General features: G+C 26.2%; 1 protein-coding gene across 4 annotated transcripts; it reads right to left on the bottom strand.

Annotated features, from left to right (window-relative positions):
• Window positions 1-933: 933 nt before the first annotated feature.
• Window positions 934-26,558, bottom strand: LOC100210052 (poly(rC)-binding protein 4). 4 transcript variants are annotated; one of them, XM_065809790.1, is made up of 16 exons: window positions 21,925-21,991; window positions 21,766-21,833; window positions 19,403-19,456; window positions 17,429-17,452; window positions 17,278-17,310; window positions 13,911-13,954; window positions 12,284-12,356; window positions 10,201-10,320; window positions 8,151-8,171; window positions 7,962-8,069; window positions 7,822-7,890; window positions 7,707-7,740; window positions 7,205-7,248; window positions 1,865-1,914; window positions 1,503-1,622; window positions 934-1,400 (listed from the first exon to the last, which is right to left on the bottom strand). In XM_065809790.1, exons 3-16 carry the CDS (start codon window positions 19,445-19,447, stop codon window positions 1,244-1,246), a joined length of 942 nt encoding a protein of 313 aa, XP_065665862.1. In that variant the 5' UTR covers window positions 19,448-19,456; window positions 21,766-21,833; window positions 21,925-21,991; the 3' UTR covers window positions 934-1,243. The 4 variants fall into 4 exon arrangements, with proteins under 4 accessions (XP_065665862.1, XP_065665860.1, XP_065665861.1 ...); XM_065809788.1 differs by lacking the exons at window positions 21,766-21,833; window positions 21,925-21,991 and adding an exon at window positions 26,362-26,558; XM_065809789.1 differs by lacking the exons at window positions 21,766-21,833; window positions 21,925-21,991 and adding an exon at window positions 26,088-26,247.

Below are 26,558 nucleotides of genomic sequence, written 5' to 3'. Positions count from 1 at the left end.
ATTTTCAATGGATATTTCATTTATTTGTCGTTTTTTAATTATATGTGCGTTGGTATTAAGGCCTTTTTGTGAAATAAGAAATACAGGGAAGTGATCTGAAATAACGTATTTATATATTCCCGTTTTTATTTTTGATTTGAATTCATCGGTGGCTATTTAATATGACTGTTGCGCTTTCTCTAGTTATTCTTGTGGGTTTATTAATTAGTGGAATATAGCCTTTCTGATATATGACGTTGAAGAAATTATTTATTTTTGTATTTATGACTCATGTTCAGGTCAAAAAATCACCTTATAATAAACGCTTTTATTTTCACTTAATTTATTTTTTATTGTTTTAAATATAGTTTTCGAACTGTTTTATTGAGCTAGATGGTGGTCTGTATTAAACGTGGATGATAATATTTTTTGTGGTTTTATTTATTATTTCCACGCTCAGTAATTCTTTTATAAACTTGTATACTAAAGTATTACTTATAAATACACACAAACCCCTCCTTTTTTCCCAGATCCTCTAAGTTGATGAATCACTTTATAATTTGGCAGGTGAAAATTTATATTTGTCTCGATCTTTTTATCAGTACACCATTTCTCGCTGAGACTAAAAATTTTAAAGTTAAATTTAATCTCGCATAAAAACAATCAAAAAGTGACTTTAGGTCAAGACTGGAGTATATATTCGTGTCACATGCAGAAAAAGCTACTTTAAAGGTAAGCTTATCAGAAAGGTCATCAATAAAGATAAGGAATAACACAGGACCAAAAGAATAGATTAAAAAAAAAAAATGCATGGTTCACATTTATATTTTTAAATCTCGTTTTTAATTTCTTTTCTTTCGTCTGTTGGACTCCGTTAACTTAACAGAGGGACGTTAATACGGCTACAAAAAAAGATACATGGATAAAATATGGTATGAGATCAAGCAATCAGAGTTTAGTTTACTACATTTATCAAAATTAAATACATAAAAATAAAAAAAAACTTCACATTAAGCAACATATCTAAATACTTAGTTTAAGGCAAGTAGAAACTTTCTGAAATAAATTCTTAATAATTTATACATCCATAAATACAGAAAAATATTTTATAGTAAGCATATTGGTGTTTGTTTTTTTGAAAAAAAATAATTTTTTTTAAAAAAGAAGGTAAAATAAATAATTGAAGTCACCGTTAACGACAGTTTAGTGCGCAGTCAATTGTCAATGGAAACGGCCAAGTGCCAAATAAATACAAAAAGTTTCTTTAATCCCTGTCATCAGAATCGTAATCATTTTCACGACTTTGAGGAGGTCCTCTTGCACGACGATTTCCGTCTTCTGCACTATCGCTACCTCTAGTATTGCGACTATCACGTGTGGCTTCCCGACGATTTCGACTTGCTTGACGCCCAGCAGATATTCTATTCAAAAATAAATGAAACCATTACAAAATTTTTTTTATTTCAAATAAAATTCTTATAACAAAAGTATTTTGAGAATTAACGTGACTTATTTAACGTTACCTGGCATTAATAAGAAATGTCGCACAACTAACAGCTTCTGGTGTACCAGCAATAATTACATCAGACATTCTGTTATCTTTCTTTGATTCTTCTACATGCACTGTTGCGCCAGAAAATTGTCTAAATGAATTTTATCTTGAATCTATGAATTTAATATCTATGAATTTAATATCTATGAATTTAATAGTTTAAATAATAATTTAAATGATAATTTATGAAAACGATAATTTATGGATTTAAATAATTTAATAATAATCTATGAATTTAATAGTTTAAATGATAATTTAAACTTAACTCAAAAATAATAAGAAAGGAATAAAAAGTAACAATTTAAAAAATATATATATCAATGAGTAAGAAACCTAATTTCATTTATATGACATCCGCCTTTTCCAATCAACGATCCAATCACCTAAATATATCAATCGAATAATTATAAGAAAAAACAACGACAAACTATTTAGTTCAGTCAAATAAGATTATTTTCGGGAAAAAAATTAATATGAAGCTGAAATTTTGCCTAGTGATTTCCTAAGACATATAGATTACGTAATAAAAGTGTACCATAGATCGCAACAGGAAAAGCCCCTTTTTTAGGCCCTATTTTAAAATAACGCATGCGCAAATATGGACTTATTATATACCATTTTATAGCATTTTTTTTAAGCTTAACTCTTTAAATAATACTAAGGTCTTAAAATGAAGGAGTGACTAGTTATTTAACAAATAAATACTATAAATAATACGCCTAATACCTTTTTTTAGATAAAAGTTTCAATCGAAACTTTCATTAAAAAAGTTATGTCACATTTTATAAAAATAAAATAAAATTATTTTTAAAAACATATCTCTTGATTTAAAAATCAGGGTAGCATTCAAATATGTTTGTCTTCAGATTCGTAATTTCCCATTTCTTTTTCCTCTTCAATGTCATTGATGCCCTACAGGAAATAGAATAGCAAATATACATCTGATATTTTCTGGAAATATTTATATTTCATAATAAAGATAAATATTTCCAGAAAATATCAGAGACGTGCGAGAACACGTCTTTTTTGTCAAAGGTTTCATGTTATATATATATTATTTACGTTGCTATTCATACATTTTGCTCCACGACATTCCCCCAAAAATGCAAACACCGTATTCCGTACTTCGTACACGTACATGCTTGCCACCACATGGGTATTTTGTTGTTGTCTTCAAGATTAAAAAAAAAATTATTATTGTTATAAAAAATAAGATAATATTTAAATTCAAATTATATTGATAAAGACCTGTTTTTAAGACCTGTCCTTGCAGTTCTGAAAATTACACTCATTTCAAAAACGTACCTTGCAATTACATCTAATGATCTTTGTTAGTGCTTCTGGCGCAATATCTTTATCTGTCATTACAGACTAGTGATTTCGCCGGTTAACCGTTTCAAAAACCGGATAACAGTTTCCATCATTTTGCGGTTAACCGACTATTCGGTTACGGAGGAAATAAACAGTTCGACGATTTTTAAAGCTTGTTTTCGCTGAACTTTTTGTTTTTATTTGTAACTGATATAATTATTTTTTAATTTTTAAGCCGATTTTCATAGAGTTTTTTTTTAAATCTAAGATATAAATTTAACTTTGATAACAAGTAAAAATTAATAAACGGGGGAGGAGGGGGTCTTAATAAGCTTGGGTGGGTGGGAAAAATAATCAAAAATTAATAAACGAGGGGGGGCGTTTATTAGGAACTCGAGAGTAAAAACATGGAAAAAGACATTACAAAAAAATTACACGTAAAATCGTACAAACATATTAACAACCACTATCAAATATATATGAACTATAATTACAAAACCACTTGACGTCACGGAACATTCTAACGTTTAACTTAATATAATTACAAAATTTAAACTTAATATAAATAAAAAAAAATATGCCCTGCATATTTTTTTTTATCAAAATGTTTTAATATCAACGGATTTTTAAAAGCATTCTCTCATATAAAAACATTTGATCAGGAAAAGAAAGATGTTATAAAGTTAAATTGCGTGTATTTAAAAAACTTATTGTTATGCGGACATTGATAGAAGCATGGATAAACTTGAATGTTCTCAAAACATCTTGGTCCGGAAAAATAATTTAAAGAACATTTGATAACACTAAAATACCGCCAAATCTACAAATAAACGAATTCTATTGGTTCAAAAAACACGCTGAGTAAGCAAAAAAAGTTCCAGAATATTTCGAAAAATCTTTTTTAAAAATGTATTGTTAAAGTTGCATAAGTAATAAGTAATACTTTGAGATTTCTATTGTAAATTGTTATAAGAATATATTATCAAACAAAACTGATTAAATTAACATTTTAATTAATAAAGAAATTTATTATAATCTTTTATTAAGATATGTCAAACAAAAAGCGTCATAAGTAAGTTGTTACTTTCTATAAAAATTTTAAGTCGGTTTTTATTATTCGAAAATAGATATTTGATATTCGAAGAAAATCCGGTTAACCGAAAAACCGGATAACCGGCGAAATCACTATTACAGACGTGATTACTCCATCATGTAGCTTCCGGCCCCATTCAGTTGTATTTAGTTCAAAGTTATCAATTAGTGACCATAAAATTTTTTGACAATGCATTCACAAGCCATGGAAGTAATCAGCTTTATCAGTAGGTGGAAGTTTCTCTGGCGATATTATACCCTTGCATGCTAAATTGATGTACTTATTTTACCTGAAATTATTATCAAAATTAAGTAAAATAACTATTTTTATACAAATATCATTCCTATACTGAAAGGAAAAAAATTATCTCAATTTTGCAAGCATGCTTCCCATTGTTTCTCCATATAACAAAATAAAACCTTCAATTGAGGCCATTCCAACTTGATTACTCCATGTACTGCTAATTACTTCTGATATTTCTTGCCATTTCTAATCCAACATGTTTTCAATTAGTTTTGTTTTACTTTTTCCAAACACAGACAAAACAGTGTCATAACCCAACCATGCATGGACAATTAGCAGCTACTGTTTTACCGTGTTTTTTTTTTAGCAAGTATCCTTGATACTCCAAGCATTATTCTATTTATCTTGAAAAAAGTAAATGCCAGACATGTTGTTTTCCAATGACGAATAAGCATCACTACAATGTGTCATCAGCCACAACATACTTACAGCTTGTGTTTGCGATATCAAGAGTGGTTTTTACAACAGTGCTATCGCATCACCAGGGCAGTTTAGAGTAAAATACCCCGATTGTTTTTAATTGTTGAGAAAGAAAATTTATGATATTGATTTTGTTGTCAATCTTACTAAAAAAACGATCCTGAGTCAATGGCACAAAGTTCTCTTGGTGAATTACTACATTGCAGCTTTATAAAATAGAATTTCTGTGTAGATGCTCATGACTCTTTCTTAATCTTGATAGCCATCAAATAAAACAACAACGCATACTTGGTAATTTTTTATAATATAACTTTAATAAACTTCTGCTACAGCATCGACTTTAACTCCTTTCAACCATCTAACTCTGTGTAGCAAGGTGCCACCATGTAAAACATAGTGATCTGGAGTTCTGATCTCATCATTTTTAACATCGTTGCCACACATTATAACTTGAATGGGATGGTTCATCTGGCTTTCTCAGCATGCCTTGTTTAAAAAGTGACATAGGCTTGTAAATCAATTCAAATTCAAATATAGATTCTCAAGTATCTTTACATGTTGCCACAGTTATTAGCTGGTTAAATATTATGCATGATTCTCCTATTGGTTCTTTACAATTCTTTACTTGGCATGCATAAATAAGTCCAATGTTGTATTGTGATTTTTTCTTTTAATTTTTGCATCTTTAAAGAACAAATCAATCCTAACATTATAACTTAATACTTAACCAAATAAAAATTTTTTATAACTATTGTCTTTTAACCACTCTTAAAATTTAGCTTTATATTTCACTGACATTTTCTATTCTGAAAATACAAAATTATTTTAGGTCAACTTGACTAAAATAAAATTTTAATAAAAATAATTCTGATGTTCAGAACAAAGACAGAAATAAGAAAAAAAAACTTAAATTTTATTAGAACAAAATTTTAAATTATTAAAATATTATCCAAACCATTCTGAATATTTTTATCAACTTCTTCAGCAAGCTCACAGTTAACACTATCTTTATAAGTAAATGATACCATATCAGTTCACAGTAAATGGAGATTTTTCTCAGGAATACGGAATCAGTTTCAATCACTTAACTATTTATAAAACTTTTGACAACCTTCGTAATCTTGCTTTGTTCTTGATTTTCTGACTTCTTTATATTGTTCACTGGAGTTTGCTGAAACACCTGTTAGTTGAATCATACCATTGTGTATTGAAGCTATTTATGAACGTCTTATTACCCATAGGTGATGGACAGATCCTTCCATGCCACAGCCACCTGGCATTCCACCCATTGACTTTATAAACTACTTTATGGATTGTTCAATTGCAAGATCAGTCCAGATGCCATTTCGATATCGCTTTGTTAAACAGTATGGTTGCCACTTGCAAATTCTCTATACAACCAGGGATGCATTTCTGGAAGCTTTTTCATCCAATAGATTTATCAATATTGACAGCAACTCCGAATGGTATTAGCGTAATAACACTTTTTCGCTGTAATGCTCGTATGATACATAGGCTTGGACTCAGCCGCTTCTTACTGGAAGATATCAATAACATCATAAAAGTTTTCAATGATTCAGGATTCCACTTCTCTCCATGTATTCTATTAACCTAATTTCTTTCTTTAATATTTTTGCTGCTGCTTTTACCACATTATCTCTTGTTGGAGGGCCCTCTTCTTTAAACTTCCTTAATATATAGTCTCCTATATTCTTAAACAAAACCAGTTCATCCTTGGAGGTCCAACAAGTTTTTTCCAAAAATTCCAAAAAAATGAGCCTCCTTGACATTTATGGTTCAACAAGTTTTTTCCAAAAATTCCAAAAAAGTGAGCCTCATTTGACATTTATGGTGGATGCTCACTGGCACTTGTCTCTCGGTGGTCTCTTGATCTCAGTGGTCCTTTAACATTTGAGTTATATTGGTTTCCTTCTTTGAAGATGATCTCAATAGGTTTCTTGAGCTTTTTTCACTTTTTCCGTAAATAGAACATTGCATGGATGCCATTTCTAAATTAAATCATTATGGAAAAAACCAGAATCAAATAAAATCGTGAGCTAAATGACTTATAAAAATTTAATATTTAAAGATTTCTCAGGATCGATTATAATGCAATGTCTTGTAAAAATCAACTTTCAATGTTTTCTAACCTGTCTTTATTTTCATAAGCTAGATTTTCATACTACATTTTATTAATAATTATTAATTATTTAAATATATATCATTTATATATTAAATACCTAGTCACCCTTTCATTTTAATACTTTAGTGTGTATTAACGAGTTGTTCAGCATTAAAAATGTGTTAAAATGGTATATAATAAGTTTATGTTTAAAAACTTTTAAACTATTTGAAACAAGGCCTAAAAAAGGGGGTTCTCCTATTGCGAATTATGGTGCATTTTTTTACGTGATCTATATACCTTAGGGAATCACTAGGCAAAGTTTCAACTTATTAAAATTTTTTTCCCCACAAATAGTAGTTTCTTGAGTTTTACTCAGGACTTATTAAGAAAAATAAACAAATTTAAAGTTTCATTAACATACGTTGCTCGGCAAACGGACTTTTTGTTCACTTCTTCTTGAAAGTCCTAAAATAGTTTTTTTAATAAATTACTGTAAACATTTTTAAAAATAAATTACTGTAACTAAAATTAACTGAAATTTTTTCATTCTGCAAAATTATTTTACTATAGGGTTTAGGCTGTTGGGTTTTTTTGTATTACTTATACTCTGTAACTTTTTTTTCAATTAGTATTTCATATTTTTTTCTTCAATTGCTCAGTATAGTTGAAGTAAAGCAAACTTCTTGCATAAAACAAAAATTATAAATTACTGCAAACTAAAAGCAAATTTAAAATTATTTCAATAATTAGTTGATAAAGATTATTTATGTTATTTGATGTATCTTAAAGATTATTGATGTATCATAAAGATTATTTATGTTATTTGATGTATCTTAGTTATGTGATTAAGAGGAGAAAACAATGACAAACAACTGAAAAAACAATAACAAAATAAATAAATTTGAATAACTAGATTTAACAACCTGTAAAAGAGAGCTGCCCACTCATAACCGAAAGCTTAAAAATAAATAATTTTTGAAGTTAACAAAACATGATTTTTAACTTAATAAACAAATCATTCAAAAGAAAAATTATTACTTGATGAGGACCCATGGAACGAGGATACATATTAGGGTAGTATTGGACATTGTTTTGACGAGCAGGAAACTGAAATCAAAAATTGCAATTTTATCATGAAATGTATAAAAAAATAGCTTATAGCAACAACAATGCTGTACCTCTTCAAAAATATCCCATATTTTAGCTATACACAACCCCAGAGCTTCTGGTGATCCTGCTAATGTTACAGACCTTTCAGATGAACCTGGAAGTGTTTCAGAGGGTATCTAAAATTGAATCAAAAATGAAAACAACTTTTGACACAGAATATTATTAAATTTAAAAATATAGATAAGTATGTTACTTACAGTTATTGTTGCCCCTGATGCCTAAAAAATATATATATATATGTGAGACAAGTATTTATGGCATGTATATTTAAACAGTAAATGAAATAAGTATACAGTATAAAGGAAAAAAATCTTTTTTTAAAAAAAGGTAATAAATTATGCAGTATGTTTATGTTTTAAGGAAATTTAAATAATTTTTAAAGAGAGACTAGAAAACTACAGAGTTTAATTGATAAGGTATGTAAAATAAAATATGAAACCGGCAATTTTTTAAACAAAAATTTCAAAAAAATTTTGATATAACAAAAAAATTATAAAAACAACAAGTGTTGTAAAAACTAAAAAAAGTATTTAGTCATTGAACTCATTTTGTACAACCTTGAGATTCATATTTTTAAGGTATTACATGACACTGACTTCTACTTGGTAAATATTATCAGCTCTTTAGTCATCCTTCCACATTTCTTGTTTAAAGATTTCCTAAAAAATCTGCATTAAAACAGGCTACCTAAAATATTTGCTGTGTTCTTATATTTTGGCACCAGTAGTATCATTAGTGTTTGTGGCAAATCTGTGAATGACTTAGCACAGCGTGATAAAGCCCAAAATACATATTTACTGTGATAAAAATCATACTTAGCACAATAAAGGTCAAAACACATACTTCTTGTGACAAAGGCCATAGTTCCCTTACTGTGAGGTACTAAATTGACAAACTGCTTGATTATACACTTATCAGGTACTCTTGGTTGATACTCATTTCACTTGGTTAAATGGGAGTTTTACTCAGACTTTTAAGTAACATTTTGCTGATAAGAGTGATTAGCAGATAGAAGCAAAGTGCTTAATGTAAACTAGCCCTTGCCATCAACAATAAAATCAAAAAAAACTTGCTACATTTCAGATGAGTATATGGGAGATCTGTTTGTTATTTCTGTTTGTTTATAGCATAAAATAGGTTTCTTCATAATCCTAAATAGATCCTGAAGAGTTTTGTGTCTTTAACTAACTTTGTTTAACTTTCAAATTTCTTTTTTTTTATGGTGATGTTCTTGCTAATGCTAAGAATCTATCATAGTTTTAATAAAATATTATTAAATATTTTTGAATATTTTATAAAAAAAATATTTATAATTTTTCTTTAATATAATCTAGAAGTCACTTACCATAAATATACTTAAAAGGTTTTCACTTTAGCAAGTATAATTAAAAATATTCAATGTTGCAAACGTATGCAGTATTTACAAACTCTTGACAAAATTTCAACCTTGTTTTTAAATCCATTTTTTTAAATATTCTGTTGCTATCAACTTCCAATTCCTTTCATGTTGAAAAAATTTGGTCATGTAACACTGTCTGACTATTATTTTCACAAAGTTTCCCATAATGACTGAATAATGTTGCCAACTCTCTTTGCAGTAATCAAGCAGATCGCCCATGTTTTTATAAAAATTGCAAGGATTAAAAACGTATAAACTTTGTTAAAGTTTATTTGTTTTTACGCTCTAGCCAGTTTTGTAAATTTTAAACAAATTCAAAACTCTAATAAATCTTTAAAGTTATGAGTACAAACAGTCAAGGCTTTTTAATATTATGTATATGAGGCGCCTCATATACATAATATTAAATCCTAAGTGCTACACTAACATTGTGATATGTGAAAAATTATTGGCTTTATAGTATTGAGACACTTTTAAATTTAAAAAATGTATTAACTTTATGCTTTCATTTTTACTTATATTTTATTTGTTTTATTATCAAGATTTTGTTTTTCTTTTCAGTTTATGATTTGTTTACTTTTAATTTTCTCTTTAATTAAGTTTGGTTTTTTCAGCGCATTTTTAAAACACACAAATTATCAAAACATGCAAAGTGCCGCAGCCAAGTTGTCAATAGAAAATATTATATAAACAATATAATACAATGGAACCCTTTGAAACAATGCTCCAAACAAGATATTATGTATATTATTACATTAAAAACATTAATAAAATAATATTAAGATACTAAAATATTGGAAACAATATTGTAACTAATGTATAACCTAATAATCACAAATATCAATTACCTCTCTAATTTCTTTAATTCTTTGGCCTCCTTTTCCAATCAATGGGCCACACTGGCTGTTGGGAACAAGTAAACGCAGTGTAACAGGTGGAACATAATCATTATTAGAACCAGATAAAATCTAAAACAATGATTTTTTCATAAGGTTATTACTGCATTATGCTAAAGCCAAACATGACTAATTAAACCAAAACAAAACATGACTAAATTCAACAATGTTTATTGTTAGTTAAACTTTTAGATAAGTGATTACTGATTATTAGTGTTTATTAAACTGATTACAATTAGAATAAACAAACTAAACCGATTAGCTATTGATATTTATACAGACACAAAAAATCAACTAAACCCATTAGCTATGGATATTTATACATAGACACAATAAACAAACTAAACCCATTAGCTATGGATATATATATATATATATATATATATATATATATATATATATATATATATATATATATATATATATATATATATATATATATATATATATATATATATATATATATAGATACTACTCAGTTTAGACAATAACTATTCATAATCGTGATTGTGTAAAAAACACGTTATTTTTTCCATTTCCTTTCCTACCAAAAACGATGTGCTTTAAAAACTATATAGGTAAGGTTCATGTATATATAAAAATCAACAGCAAAATATGTAAATAAAAGCCAATGCTCATAATCAGAAAAAAAAAGCTATACAGAGGCCAATTGCTCAGCCAATTAATAGAAAATTTAAAAACACAGCAACTTTTTAGCATTTTTAACTTCAATAAACAATGTAGGACTCTTAAAAAGCTGGGAATCACTGAACCCTACCTGAAGAACAAGTATTTACATCTAATATATAATAATTCTAAATCCACAATAAAACTTAATTTTTTTTTCCAGAAATCTGCTTCATTAGGACACCACTATTGCATTAATACTTCTTTAAACTATTTTTTTTCTTTAAATACCTGAAAAGATTATTTTAAATAACAAGTTTAAGGCTCCACATGTGTGTGATTTGGATAAGTTCTCAAAATGAATTTTCTTTATTATATGTAACATTATGGAAGTTGATGCAGTTTTTAAAACCAAACCTTTCTTGGTGTTACCCTAATTTAGAACTAAGCATTTTGATTGTGACTTTACGGCTAGAAAGATCCAAGGTTTACAAATCAAGGTTTTTGTATCAAAGTTTTTCTTCTTCTAAGTAAGTTGCCTTCACCAAGGCATAAGAGCCTCATTAACATAAAATAAAAATTTAGAACTAATTATTTCTAAAACTAAACTAGAACTAAAAGAGCAAAACAAATCAAGTTTCAACAAAAAATAATTATCTGAGATTTTAACAACTCCTAAATTACTACTAGATTGAATTTCTTTCAAAATAATTTCTTTCAAAATAGTCATAATAGTATTAACTATTAATAATTTAAAAAAAAAGCATTTTTTGACCTTGACAAAGTTTATCTTTCACAATAAAATTTTTGTTTTGATAATATCTACTTTAAGTGTCTACTTTAATCATGTCATCAATATAAATTAATATATACAGTTTGTACATGCCTAAATACGGGCCTGATTATAAATAAATGCTTTCTCGATACAAATTTTTCTTATATAAATTACAATTGAACATGTCATTTCGAAAAGGACATAAGTCCAAAACTTTTAACAGTTAGTTTATAAGTTTGAATTAAAAATTTCTGTATGATTTATGTTTTTTTTATAAAAAATAAAAAATACATAAGTTATATACGTTCTTTATTTATCTACTTCTATGTTTAATTTCTTTAGCAACCTAGACATTATTTTAATAAAAATCATATTTTTGTTGATTTTGAAAAGTTTTAGTAAATGGACTTGAGCCCTTATCGAAATGACAGGTTCAATTAAACCAGATACATTATTTAAACCAACTACACTATCTGACAAACTTTACATATTTTAAACAACTTTTTCATTTAAACAAGATACATTATTTAAACCAACTACATTATCTGAAAAACTTTATATTTTTTAAACAACTTTTCCATTTTCTCTTCAACAACTTCTTAAAAAAAAATTAAATATTTAAAAAATAAGTACTTCTTGTAATTTCTCAGCAACCATTCGTACTGCAGACTTTACTTCTGATGAAGTTCCTTTGATATTCAAAATTCTATAATGAAAAAAAATTCATTTAAATAAAATCTTTTTTAACATGTGAAAGTCTAAAAACAACAATATAAATTATTAGGAAAGTTTCTAATCAATAATAATGATTCGCTGAAGATTATTTTATTTTTTTAGTCAATAATGATTGTGTTTTTTTTGTTGATTTTTTTTTTAATGATTCGCTGAAGATTACTTTATTTTTTTAATCAATAATGATTGTTTTTTTTTTAATTCTGATTTATTCCTGAAAAGGCTGCAAGCAACCACTATAAGTTGGAAGTTACTAAAAAGAAAAAAATAGAATTTTAGAGCAATAAAACACTTGACAGAAAAGTTAAAAGTATTTTTTTTATCAAGACATTTTTATGAAAACACCATGGTTTAATGATAATTGATAATCAAGCTACTTTTTAATCAGTAATAATTGGTTTAATAATAAAGTATTTTTAAATAGTTGTTTGATGAATTAATAATTCCTTAAATAATTAACTCAACTATAATATTAATAGAAATTATATTCTATTAGTAAACATTGCTACTAAATATAAGAAATAAAATAGGTGCATTACGATAAACCTCTACAAGACGCAAATTAAGTGATTGAAAATTCTAAAATCTGGAAAGGTTTCTGCTCTTTAAATTTTTAAAGATCTTTGGATAAAATGACACTTTATGACACTTCTCTGACACAAATGACACTTCTCTAATTGAATATGTGGAATGTATTAAAATCCTGAGGTTTAAAGAAGGTAATTCTTTTTATTTAAATGATTTTAACAATTTTTTGGAAGTTTTTTATTTAATTTAATTTGTTAATTTAACTTGCAAATAGTCTACATAATGTAAAGAAACACTTGTTAGTACTACTACTTTAAGCAAAATAATATTAGGTTAGCTTGATTTAGTTACTGAATATTATTTTTGAATGAAACATATATCCTACAAATTGAAAATATATAAGTTTGTGTTAAATCCAAGCTTCACTTAAAACTTAAATTTCACTTGTCAATTTCATTTTGATGGGTATTTATATTCAGATTGCATTTTAAGGAGTATCTTGATAACCAATAATTCCTCCTCAATTTTGATTAAGCATATCAGGATAATTTAAATTTTGACTAAATGTATTCATTAAAATGTATTTTGACTAAAACATAAATTCAATGTCAAAATATAATTTTAAAACAAAATTTTGAAATAGTACTTTAACAGCAAGTACTCAAGGCAACTACAGTCAAATAGGTAATTTGTTTAATTTTTTACTATTGTTACCAGTTCTCTCGCTCAACCCATCATAAACACTTGACAAACTGTACAAATCAATTATAGTCTTTGTTTGAAGCTAATAAATTTTACAGTCTTTAAACAGTTTAAATGCTTAATCACTAAATAAAAATGTAAAAAACAACTGCAAAAACATAAATCTAAATAAATGTTTCATGTTTGTATCAAAATATTTTGAAAAAAGTTTGTGTAATAGAAACCTATACAATTTAGGTTTAAGACACTTTATGCAAGTATATAAAAAACTGTTTTTAAAAATGTAAACTATAAATACCTTTCAACACCAGTACTTCCTGAAACATTTATGTTAGCACCGCTCTAATAAAATAATAATAAACCATAAAAAATTAACTATAATAATAACTCTATTCTTTTTTTTGAGGTTTTTAGTTGAAGTCATTTTTACTTCTGGTTTTTATGAGTAAATCTTTCCAGCAGGTTCATATGAGAAACTGTTCAAAATCTTTCCAGCAGGTTGGTATGAGAAACTGTTCAAAATTAATTAAAAAAAGCTTTACTCTTTTATTCTTTTTACTTCTTTTTTCTAAAAATAAAGAACGTTTAAAAAATGAGAGGGTTTTAAACTTTATACAGGGGATCTTTCAAATGCTAAAATATATTCCAATGAAATTTGAAATCTAAATATTAGTTCAATTAATAATTACAATACTCTCCTTGACAAAAATTTTATTTTGAACGCAGAAAAACAAATGACAACATGAATAAATTTCAGACAAAATAATTCAGACAAATGAAATGCAGCAAAAAGCATTTATAATTGTTATAAATATTATAATTTAATATAAAAAAGATATTTTATTTTTTCGATATAATTATATCCTTGAAAATCTTATTACAATCACCATTTTGAAGACACAACAAACCTTTTCAGTATCTTGTTAGGTTATTATGCACTGCTATGGATGTTAGTTTTGGTGTAACAATGAGGAGGATTTTCTGCCTATCAATATACTCTTTGAGATGATAATGTGAAACTTCCATCCAAGTAAAATCTTTATTGCAAATACATAATGGACATATAGTTTTGAATGAAGGTATGGATCCCACAAACCTATCTATATTTTTTTATCGTAAGTTATATCGTTTTTTATTCTAAAACACCATTTAGTAACTATATCAAACAAAGGCTAACAAATAACAACATTCTAAAAATAATAGTACTAACATATTCACCTCTCTTAAACTTATAAAGATCGATGACAAGACCACCGGTCTTGTCACCTGTTTACATCAGTATACATAACAATCTATCAAACCGCCATTTCATAATACATAATAATCTGTCACCATTTCTTTCTTTAAACCTCCTTTGGGTTTTAATGCATTACATATACTCAATTGGAGAATTGAGTATCATTTTGTCAAAAGGTTTTGAACTTCTGGCACAGTTGGGTCCATCAAATCCACCACCATTCAGGGCCAACAACACGGGTTTCGAATACTATCATGGTACTTTCAGATTTTATCTGTTAGTGATCTAAAAGTTCTTAGAATTTCTTTCAATACATTGGCCCATCACAATAACAGCACAAGCACTTTCCCCAGAAACCCTATATTTAAAAAAAAAATTCAAGGTGTTGCTCACTTACCTTGCACCCTAATTCAAGATAAGGAAATACAAATAATTCAAGGATGATATTGATAAGTTTGATCTCAGAGGCTAAAATAAACTTTAACCGATTGTATTGAAGAAGTTTTGTCTACAGTTTTGAACTATGTCTAGTATGATATGTCAAAGTTTTTGATCATTTGAATCAATAAACCATTCATAACATTTTTTATTGACATAACAGAATCAGATTCATCCTTAATTTTCTGAATAAAATCTTGGCTATGCAGGCTCGTTTTGAAACAATATGTTTTTTAATATTTTTTAATGTTTTTTACATGACTAATTTCAAAAATTTATTAGACAATTGGTATTTATTTAATGAGAATAGTCTAAATTTTCACATATTTAGTATCAATCATTTGCAATTGATCTATGACATGTCAATCATTTGCAATTAACAGGTGATAACTAAAAATCCAGACAAAGTTAATTTTGCTTCATGTTAAAATAAGTATACATAATAACTAAAATATATTTCTTTAGCTCACATATTCTTTTTTTAGAAAAACATAAAATGTATTTGAATCAATCATTTAAAAATGAAGGTGAACCAAAAAAACAAAGATGAGCAACGGAAACGTGTGTATGAGTTTTATTTGGAAAATATAAATCTCGGCAAAACATACACAGTAAAGCATTTTCTTGCTAAAAATATTCCAAGAACTACCATTTATGACATAAAACGCGCTGAAAACAAATTTGGACATGAAAGAAAGCCTGGAAGTGGTTGTTTAGCCAAAAAAATGATGCTAAGAATTCAAACATGCTGCAGTCGGCTTTACCAAAATTACCGAGACTTTGAATGGATCATAGACGATGAATCATATTTTACTTTAAATCACAGTTCGATAAATGGAAATGCTAGTTACTACTCCAGTGATACTTTATTGACTCCACCGAATGTAAAATACAGCCAAAAAGAGAAGTTTCCAGAAAAAATAATGGTTTGGATCGCTACTTCGGCCAAAGGTACCTCAAAACCATATTTTCAAGAATCTAGCAACAATATCAACCAGTTTATTTACTTAGAGCATTGTGTTCAAAAGAGACTCATCCCATTTATAGAAGAGCATCATTTAAATGATAATTTTGTGTTCTGGCCAGATCTTGCATCTACTCATTATGCCAAAAGCATATTGGAATATTTAAAGGCTAAAAATATTGAAATTGTACCAAAAAAAGATAATCCGCCAAATTTACCCGAATGCAGGCCCATTGAAAATTATTGGTCAATATTGAAAGGTCTTGTGTATAAGAATAATTGGCAAGCAAGAAAACTTTCACAACTTAAAGAAAGAATTAAGTATTGTTTGACCAATGTTGATCCTAATGTTATCCAAGAAACAGTTAGTCACACCAAGAGTTTGATTGACCATGTCAGACAAATGGAGTGATTGAATCAAATTGAATATTATATTGAATAAATTAAATAATTCTCTATAAAATACTTTTTTTACATTTATAAAACATTAAAAAACGAGGAAGTTATGATCTTTTAAACTTTGTCTGGATTTTTAGTTATCACCTGTTACTTGTGTAAGAAACCTCAAAAAAAAGTTTGAAACTAGCCTCTAAATTAAAAAAATTTAGTTTAAGGCAGGCACAAGATTTGCAAATGTTTTGGCACTGAAAAGATATGACCATAAAGTTTAGAACCCCTTGTATTTCTTTAAATTTATTTTCACTGGCATCTCATGCCAACCTACTAGAAAGAGTAACTTAAAAAAACCTGAAGTAAAAATAACTTCAATTGAAAATCTCTACAAAAGAATTAAATATTAAAAACTATTAAATATTAAAAACACAAGAATTAAATATTAAAAACACAACTATTACAAAATATTTAGCTTTTTGATATTTGCTGTTGCTGCTGATTTTATTTCAAATGCAAAATAACATCAAATATATTTTCTTTTTTAATAATTTTAAAGTTTACTTTAACAATTTATGTCATTTAATACATTTTATGATCTGTTGATAAAATTTCACAAAATGGCTTTGAAATTACCTCATCTCTCATCTGTCTAATGTTTCTTCCTTCCTAAAAAAATTTAGAGCATAAAAAAGTATTGAGAAATGCAATAATATCAGAGATGATATAGCTTTTATAAACATATGGAAAATTTTATTTAAAAATAATTAGTAAAAAAATTATTTACTTTTCCAATGATACCTCCTGCATCCTAGTAAAAAAAAAAATTAACATTAAAAACTACTAAAAACAATGAAAACTTTTTCCCCAAAAATTTATTATCTAAAAATAATAGCTAAAACAAACTTTTAAAATGATAGCTTGAGCATTTATTAAAAATCTGAACATAGCTAGTATATATTGACAATGTGAATAATTAGATCAAACAAATATGTAACACATCAATAAACTGTAAAAAATCGAATCAACTAAATAAATAACCCAATTTAAAATTTGTAATTGATTTTTTTATGATTTTTTCACTTTACTAAAAAGAGATAAAAATTGTTAGGAGGACAACAGTAAGACAACATATAATACAAAATATCACAACAATAATCAGTAAAAGATGTAGTTAAAGAACAATAATAACCAGGAAAACACTATTTTATGTTTAAAAAAAAATTAGAATATAATTAATAAAAACTCTTTCTACTACATTTGTTTAAAATCTGAACCTAAACTTTTATTAATTAAATGTAACATTTTTGGATAACCAAAATTTTACATTTAAATCACTCCAGCTTTTGTTGTTATACTCATATCTCAATTAAACTCTCCTATGGCTTGTGGTCCGGATAACACTCCTATCATAGTCTTACTAAAGTGTTCTCTAGACCACTTTTTGGAAGAACTATTTATACTCTCTTCAATTCTCTTTAAACCATTTAATAAGTGCTTGAATGAATATTGTTTTCCTGCCTGCTGGAAAATGGCATCTGTGGTTACAATTTTTAAAAACTTTAAAGAACATTCTGACCCCAATAAAATTCGGAAATAAAAGTAAAACTAGAACCACTAAACACTTTTGCGAGCTACTAAAGTGAAAAATATAGCAATTATTTTTAGGTTCAGAAAACCTATAGCAGAGCTTGTAATAATGTCATCCCAGCACAGAGTTTTTGTAAGATCACTTTTAATATAAATAAATAAAAAGATTGGAGAGCCGACTTAATGTAAATTATAGGGCTGTCTTGTAGAGACAGAGTGTCTTGTTGAGTAGAGCAGGCTTACCAAAAGACTGCTCTACGTCAGCAACAAAGCAGGAAAAAATATTTATGTAGCTAGATGCTACAGAGAAATTTTAAAAAAGTGTAGCAAAATGCACGATGAGAAACAACAACTTAACTTTTGAAATTTGTAGAATTTGTGAATTTTACTTGTTTTCTTTTCCTTGCCTGTAACTTTTATAGCAAAATCTTTGAGTGTACTTTTATTTTTAACTTTTATATCATAATCTTTGAGTGTACTTTTATTTTTAACTTTTATATCATAATCTTTGAATATACTTTTATACCATAATCTTTGACTTTAATCTTTGATTTATTTGCTATTTGGACAGCTGCATTCTTTACGACGAGAGTATTTATCTGATATGAGAGCTAGTATTTTGTTTCTTGAAACTGGACATGTTTTATTTTGTTTCTTGAAACTGGACATGTTTTATTTTGTTTCTTGAAACTGGACATGTTTTATTTTGTTTCTTGAAACTGGACATGTTTTATTTTGTTTCTTGAAACTAGACATGTTTTATTTTGTTTCTAGTCAGAACTAATGACAAATCATTTTGTTAATGATCTATTGTAAAAAAAGAGTTAAATGTAGTTTTTTTAATATTATTGTATATATTATACTCATATTGTTTGACTAATCCTTACTGAAAAATTTAAGTATTGAACTTGAATGAAAGACAATAAAAATTAATAAAAAGACAATTTAAATGACTATTTTAATTCATTAACCAAATATTCTTAGAATCTCAGGTATGTAATGTTTTTTTTTAAAAGATTTAGCATTCATATTTTAGAATACACTCACACAATTTATATATAACACAGCTATGTTTGACTTTTTAAGTAAATTTTTTAAGATTATAAAATAATTCAAACTATAATACAAAAAATATATATTTTATATACTAACATTAAAAATTTGAACAAACCTGACTCAATATAATAAAATGAAGCTCTAACTTTTCTTCTGCCATCCTATAAACCTGAAAAATAGACCATGATTAAAGTCAAATTATTGTGCACCTTATAGTTTCATTGAGTGATATATTAGTGAGTTTTTTCATCATCATCATCATCATCATCATCATCATCATCATCATCATCATCATCATCATCATCATCATCATCATCATCATCATCATCATCATCATCATCATCATCATCATCATCATCATCATCATCATCATCATCATCATCATCATCATCATCATCATCATCATCATCATCATCATCATCATCATCATCATCATCATCATCATCATCATCATCATCATCATCATCATCATCATCATCATCATCATCATCATCGTTACTATAAAGAAAAGTTTTTAAAATGCTATATCAATTTCATTCAAAATTAAGTTATTTAAAATTTTTTAAATTTTAAATGCTGCAAGATTTTTATGAAGAAACTTTGAGACTTTTAACTCAAGTTTAACAGTCAAATTAGTTTTTTAGGGAAAGTTTAATAAAAAAGCCATGTTCAACCGAGACACTAAACTAAACATGCAAGCACATTATTTCAAAATCTAAAACTGATGAAAAAGTTTCTCTTAAAAAAACTCTTAGATTTAGGAATAAAAGTTAAATGTATCTATTTTTTGAACTGGCAGATGCTGATGGGTTCCAGAAAATGTAAATATTAGGGTTAAAAATGTAAATGTAGAGAGCAAATCTAATTATACAGACTGATGCTGATGCTGATCAGTCCTATATAATTAGATTAGCACTCTATATGGGCAAATGCACAGGGGAAATGAAAAAGTAGTCTAATTTTATTCTCTTTTTTGTCAACTTTTAGCAAATGAATATTGATGTAGACACATGAAAGTATATTTAAAATATACCTTTAGTACTAAAATTTATTTATTTAAGTCATTTTTATGCTTCCGAAAGTTACAGTTTTTCTCATTGTCGCATGATAAAAAAAAAATTTGTCATTGTAAAATGTTATTTTAACCATAAATTTATTTGCATAATCCAAATTAATTTAGCCTGAAAATGAAGCTAATATGTTAAAATTATTGTTGGTCAGATTTTTTACTTAATAAAATACATTTATTTCAAGAAAATAACAAAAAAACTTTTGCGATTTTTATGTAATGTAAATTAACAAAAACATGATAGAGTTTTGTTTTTTCTTAAATTTAGTTTAAAAACTTAGGTTTTTAAATAATATATCCAAAAGAATATTAAATGTTACATTTTTACATTTAAAGTTTTGAGTAACAATGCTTAATTGAAGAACATTTTTATTTCAAATTTGTGTAATGTAAGTTAAAACTTCATGCATTTGCTAAAGTTCTGATGCTTTTTCGTTAAGTTTTAGTTGCTTACAAAATGAATAAAGTCATTAAATAATTCTTATTTTTGTTTTAGTAAAACAAAGTTTTACTAGTTAATATTTTTGTTTTAGTAAAACAAATTGTTTGTAAATGCAATTAAGGAGGGTCATCCATAAAATACATCACCCTATCTTTGTCAATTTTTAACCCCTTCCTTCCTGTCACAAACAATCACATATACCTGAACTCTCCTAAACTGTGACAGCAGTTTTTATAACAAAAATATTTTAAAAGATACAAATGTAAATACTTTGCAGCATTTCAAAAAATCAACCAAACAAAAATAAGGCAATACGCATAAACATAAAAAGTGCAAGTAAAAACTTTGACCAACTAAAGAAATTCTTATTTAAATGACTTTATAAATATCAAAAGTAAGTCATCATACTAAAGTAATTTTTTAAAGTTGCTCTTGGTCTTGCCTTTGTTAATTACTTTTAATAAATTAGTTCAATACTTTTGTTATTCCTTTTGTTACATAACTTTAAAAAATCTATTTCTTAATAATAAATATTAAAAAATCCACAAAAATAATCGCTTGGTAACGTAAGTTAAATATATAAAAAAAACAAGTTTATTTTCCTTAGCTGGTCACCTCAGTCGAAAATTTATCAGTCACCTGATAAATTGTTATAAATTTTTTAAATCGGTATAGAACTCTCAACATCCTCCGTATACAGTTTCCAATACAAACCACTTAACTGATTCACAGAAATCTGATCTGAAAGTTAAAGCAATTTTTTGACCTTGTTTTCTATGTAAAATAAGTTAAGTGGCATTTTCAGTAATAAGTTTGCCCTCTTTGGGCCAGACTCAAAACTTTTTAGTTTATTTTATTCTTTAGACTAATAGGATTATTTTGATTAAGAGTATTTATTTAAGTTTCTGAGATATTCACTTAATATTCCCCAATGAATATTTTTAATTTTCCTATGTATAATATTTACCTATAAGTAAATCAGAACTTCTCCAAATTGTTTGTTAATTTGTCTCTCAGACAAAACTCTTTTGAAACCTAGACGATATAATTATGCTATTTTAGGATACAAGTACACATGTACTTATGTCCAAAAATAGTACATTATGATTGCACTAAAGTTGCCTACCTGCAACTTTAGTGTACTTCTTGACTGCTGGGCATGTGGTCAATCAACGGCTTGCATCTTTAGCACCTGAAACACTGGACATGTTAGTAACTATTTTATTAGTCATTAACATGCTTCAATTTTGTTAAAACTTCTGTGAAGACCGTTAGGTCTTATTAGAAGTCTTACTGCAGAATAGCATGTAACTAAGAAGTTAAATCGCGCCTACTTTCTTACCAATTATGGATATATCAGGCTGGGCCAGAATGGCATATAAATACACTGTAACTTACACGCTTTTAATTTTTTTTTCTTTACAATTTGACTACCACTGTTTTGATCTTTTAAAAACTTAAATGCAACAAAAAAATTGTTACATTATGAATAACTTGTAACTATTGATCATTTTTAAAGTTTTTACTTTAAAGGGATCCCAAAGTGCTGAGACAAGTTGTGTTTATTTAAAAGAGAATGATAAAAAAAAATGTTTGGGCAGAATTTTTTTAAGTAAAACGAAATAATAAATGTATACCGACAAAAACTAACTTTGTTGTTTTACTCGAAGCTTGCTGTCTCCACAGTAGCAATTCATTTGGAATCTTTAAAATATACGCCACAATCTACAGACTTTATAATTTATTCAAGCGCATTTAATTCCAAAGAGTTTTAGTAAATGATGTCATTGTAAAATTTTGATAAGAAATCTTAAAAAATTTTACAAGGATCAAAATTCAGGCGTATATACATTATGGACGATCCCTTATTTGCTAAACTTTTTATTGGGTTACATATTCTCGAAATATTTATCTAATCAAGTGAGATATATTAAATAAAATTTATTCTATAAAACATGTATTGCTCATTTTATTTTATTTTTAAAGTTAAATAATTACTGTTAAAGATTGCAAAAAAAGTGTAGTATTATCGAGTCAGTTTTTGAAATCAAAATAGTTTAATGAAAAACCTTTTATTGTCAATTTTGCTAGTTTTTTGATAAGAGAAATGTAAAATACTTGCCAAATATGACATATAAATTAGGAAATATTAAATATAATATTTTTTAAAGTTTAGCAAATAAGGAGTCGTCCATAATGTACATATGCCTGAATTTTGACCCTTGTAAAATTTTTTTAAGATTTCTTATCAAAATTTTACAATGACATCATTTACTAAAACTCTTTGGAATTAAACGCGCTTGAATAAATTATAAAGTCTGTAGATTGCGGCGTATATTTTAACGCGCGTTTCAACACAATAACAATTTTAATTGCCATCTGTCTTGAATTATTGCCATAAAACATTATTTATTACTTTAATTAATAAAAAGCTGTCTGTTTTATGCTTGGTTATGTATTAATGATCTTGAAAAAACAAACTTTTTTTTACTTTACATAGCCATTATGTACAAAAAAGTTAATGTTTGTTATTATTACTACTATTAATACTGTGCATATCAGTTTATATTTTAACGAATGTTACTTAATTTGTAATACCTGATGCGATATTTATTTCCTTTATTTCAATGCAACAAAGACATTCTTTTTCAAGTGGCATAGTTTTACAATTTCCATATTTACACTATTGTTCAGTGCCAACACTTAAACGGCTTAACTTTGACATTTTAGCAATATCAAAACTCAAATTTCAGAGATGATACGATTGTCAACTATTTTGTTTCTCTTATCCATACAGGTTTTTTTTTGTCTTTTTTTTAAGAGGTTCAAATCGGTATGGAGTTACTGACATATTAATCGTTAAGTTATCAAAATCCAAATGCAAAATACAAAATTACCTTAATATTTATATGCAAATCCTAAAAACTTATCAATTTCCACTAAACTGACATACTTAATAATACTTTCTTACTATAAATTTAAGAATTCGGCTATTATCTCTAATAAATGATGTTGTTTAACAAAATTATTTATTAATTAAAAATTAAAAAATTTTTAAAATGTCATTTCGATAGGAGAACAAAAACATCATAGCAATAAATGGCTAAGAAAAACTAAAAAAAAGTTCCCATTATTTAAATAAAAAGAAAAAAAGATTCAAAATATATAATAAGGTGATCAATGACTTTTTTTATATATTTATTTTATTTAAGAGTGTAATTTAAAAATCTTAATTTTATTAATTTGGTTCTTGCACTTTATTAAAAAATATTCTTATGTTTAGCTTACTATAAAATTTATAGCGAAGTCATACAATTGATAATAAACGCTATTTTAAAAAACAACTAAAACAATAACAAATAATATTGATTCAAAAAAAAACTCTACAATGACATCATTTACTCTTTGGAATTAAACACGCTTGAATTAATTATAAAGTCTGTAGATTGCAGCGTATATTTTAAAGACTCTGAGAGAATTGCTACTGTGGAGACGGCGAGCTTCGAGTAAAACAACAAAGTTTGTTTTTCTTGGTAAAATATATTATTTTGTTTTACTTAAAAAAATTCGGCCCATTTTTTTTTTTTTTTTATCATTCTCTTTAAAATAAACACAACTTGTCTTGGCACTTTGGGATCCCTTTAAGGCTTTAAATAAAATAAAAAATTAATTATAATGATTCTTAACATGACCATAAAAATTTAGTTAATTATAATGATTGTTAAAACAAACAGATTTTGTGTAAATTAAATCTTATATTTAATTTTTTTTTTTAGTAGGCATGTATTTTTTATGATAAATTTAAACGCTTAATTCTATTTTTATGTTTTTCTAATAATCTTTTATAAGATTATTATTTTAAGTTACTTTAAATTATAAATAAGTTAAATTAAATCTAGAGGTAAGATTCATCAGAAAAATCATGATGAGAAAATGAAAGTTCTGTTCAGTAAGCTCTTTAGCACAAGTATGTGCACTTTTTTAACTTTTTTTTTAGCTTTAATTTAAGCATTTGCAAAAAATAGACTTTTTTTCATCAAACAACTTTTTTAATTATATTCTATTATATTATACATACATACATACATACATACATACATACATACATACATACATACATACATACATACATACATACATACATACATACATACATACATACATACATACATACATACATACATACATACATACATACATACATACATACATATATACATACATATATACATACATATATACATACATATATACATACATACATAATCATACATACATAATCCGCAATAACTTTTAAGTCTTACATTGTAATCAAAATAATAAAAGCATAACCTATTGAATGATTGCAAATAAATCAATTTCTATCACTAACTTTTAATTCATAATGCACTTTTCAGTCTTATCAAGCACTTTTTTTGTTGAGAAAAAGACCTTTATATCACCTTTATAAAAATGAAGACTATAAAATGGCTGAAAAAAATGTTTTGCAATAAAGAAAATCTATAAACACAACAAATTAAAATTATAATTTTATTGAATGAGTTACTCTATCTAGTTTAGGCTTGCCATTCTTCTTTTTTTTTTCCATAAGAATGCAGTGAAAACTTTAATTTTAATTAGTTCAGCTTTTATTCAACAAAACAACATTAAAAAACTACATCAGGACTTTATTGTAGAAACAAAGAAAAACTAAACTATTGCAATAACTATGGACTTCAAAATTTTTAAGAAAACTACTATCATTTAGTAAAACAAGTAAAAAAAAATTATGAAACATTTTATTTTCCTATTGTATGTGAATATAATTTGAAACACAAATGTAGATGACATAAAAAAAAAACTCCTGATTTAAATTATTAAATGAATATAATATCAAGGAAACAATATAAGTATTACTTCCTAATCATTTAAACATATATATATATATATATATATATATATATATATATATATATATATATATATATATATATATATATATATATATATATATATATATATATATATATATATATATATATATATATATATATATATATATATATATATATATATATATATATATATATAGTATAATTAGTAGTCTGCTATATTTATAATATTAGTTGTAAAAGCTGATAATTATGTAAATGCATAATAAATATGTATTTAAATAATTATAAAAGTCGCAAGTAATAAAAATACTAATTATGACAATTTTACTAAAAAGTTTGTTTGCTTGTTTAAACTAACTTAAATTTTACATCGGTACAAAGCCGCTTTCGAAAATCAACAACACAAAATATTTACCTAAAATATTTTCTAAATCTCATTTGATTATTGTAGGTTTTTTTAATTTTTTTTTTGTTTTTTTATTGCTTGATATTTATAAATAAAGCATATTATATTTGCATAGTCATATAATGCAGAATCCTATATAACAGCACCCATATATGATGTTATTTAGAATACAAGATTATACATAGCTATGTAAATAAATACTACTACTTTAAAATATGAAGGGGAAAAAATGTGTTTGCAACATAAAAAGTAGAGTACTATTAAATTAAAAAACTTAACTTACCGAAAAAAGGGGTTAAAGTTTTTGTTTTCCAAATGTAAGGGATAGTTAATTAAGGGTGATAGGTGAAGCATAAATAGGGGGAACGCGAATTGAATTTAAATTTTATTTTGTAGTCATCCTAGACTTCATTTACTTTTATTTTCGCCAATAAATATCCGTGTTCATTCATACATTTCATAACGGAAAGATCATGATTT

This window comes from Hydra vulgaris, chromosome 11 (assembly GCF_038396675.1).
Source record: "Hydra vulgaris chromosome 11, alternate assembly HydraT2T_AEP".
Lineage (NCBI taxonomy): Eukaryota > Metazoa > Cnidaria > Hydrozoa > Anthoathecata > Hydridae > Hydra > Hydra vulgaris.
The sequence above is the reverse complement of the archived record's forward strand: the minus strand, read 5'-3'. Positions and strand labels throughout refer to the sequence as shown.

Bases quoted from the DNA above. Each gene is read 5' to 3' on its own strand.
- LOC100210052 (XM_065809787.1), bottom strand. From the start codon at position 25,386: ATGGAAAAAAAAAAGAAGAATGGCAAGCCTAAACTAGATAGA. The intron at 17,311-17,428 runs GTAAATAATTTT...AAATTTTTTTAG, and splicing joins CAGGAGGTATCATTGGAAAA to GAAGGAAGAAACATTAGACA. The intron at 7,891-7,961 runs GTACAGCATTGT...TTTTGATTTCAG, and splicing joins TATGGGATATTTTTGAAGAG to TTTCCTGCTCGTCAAAACAA.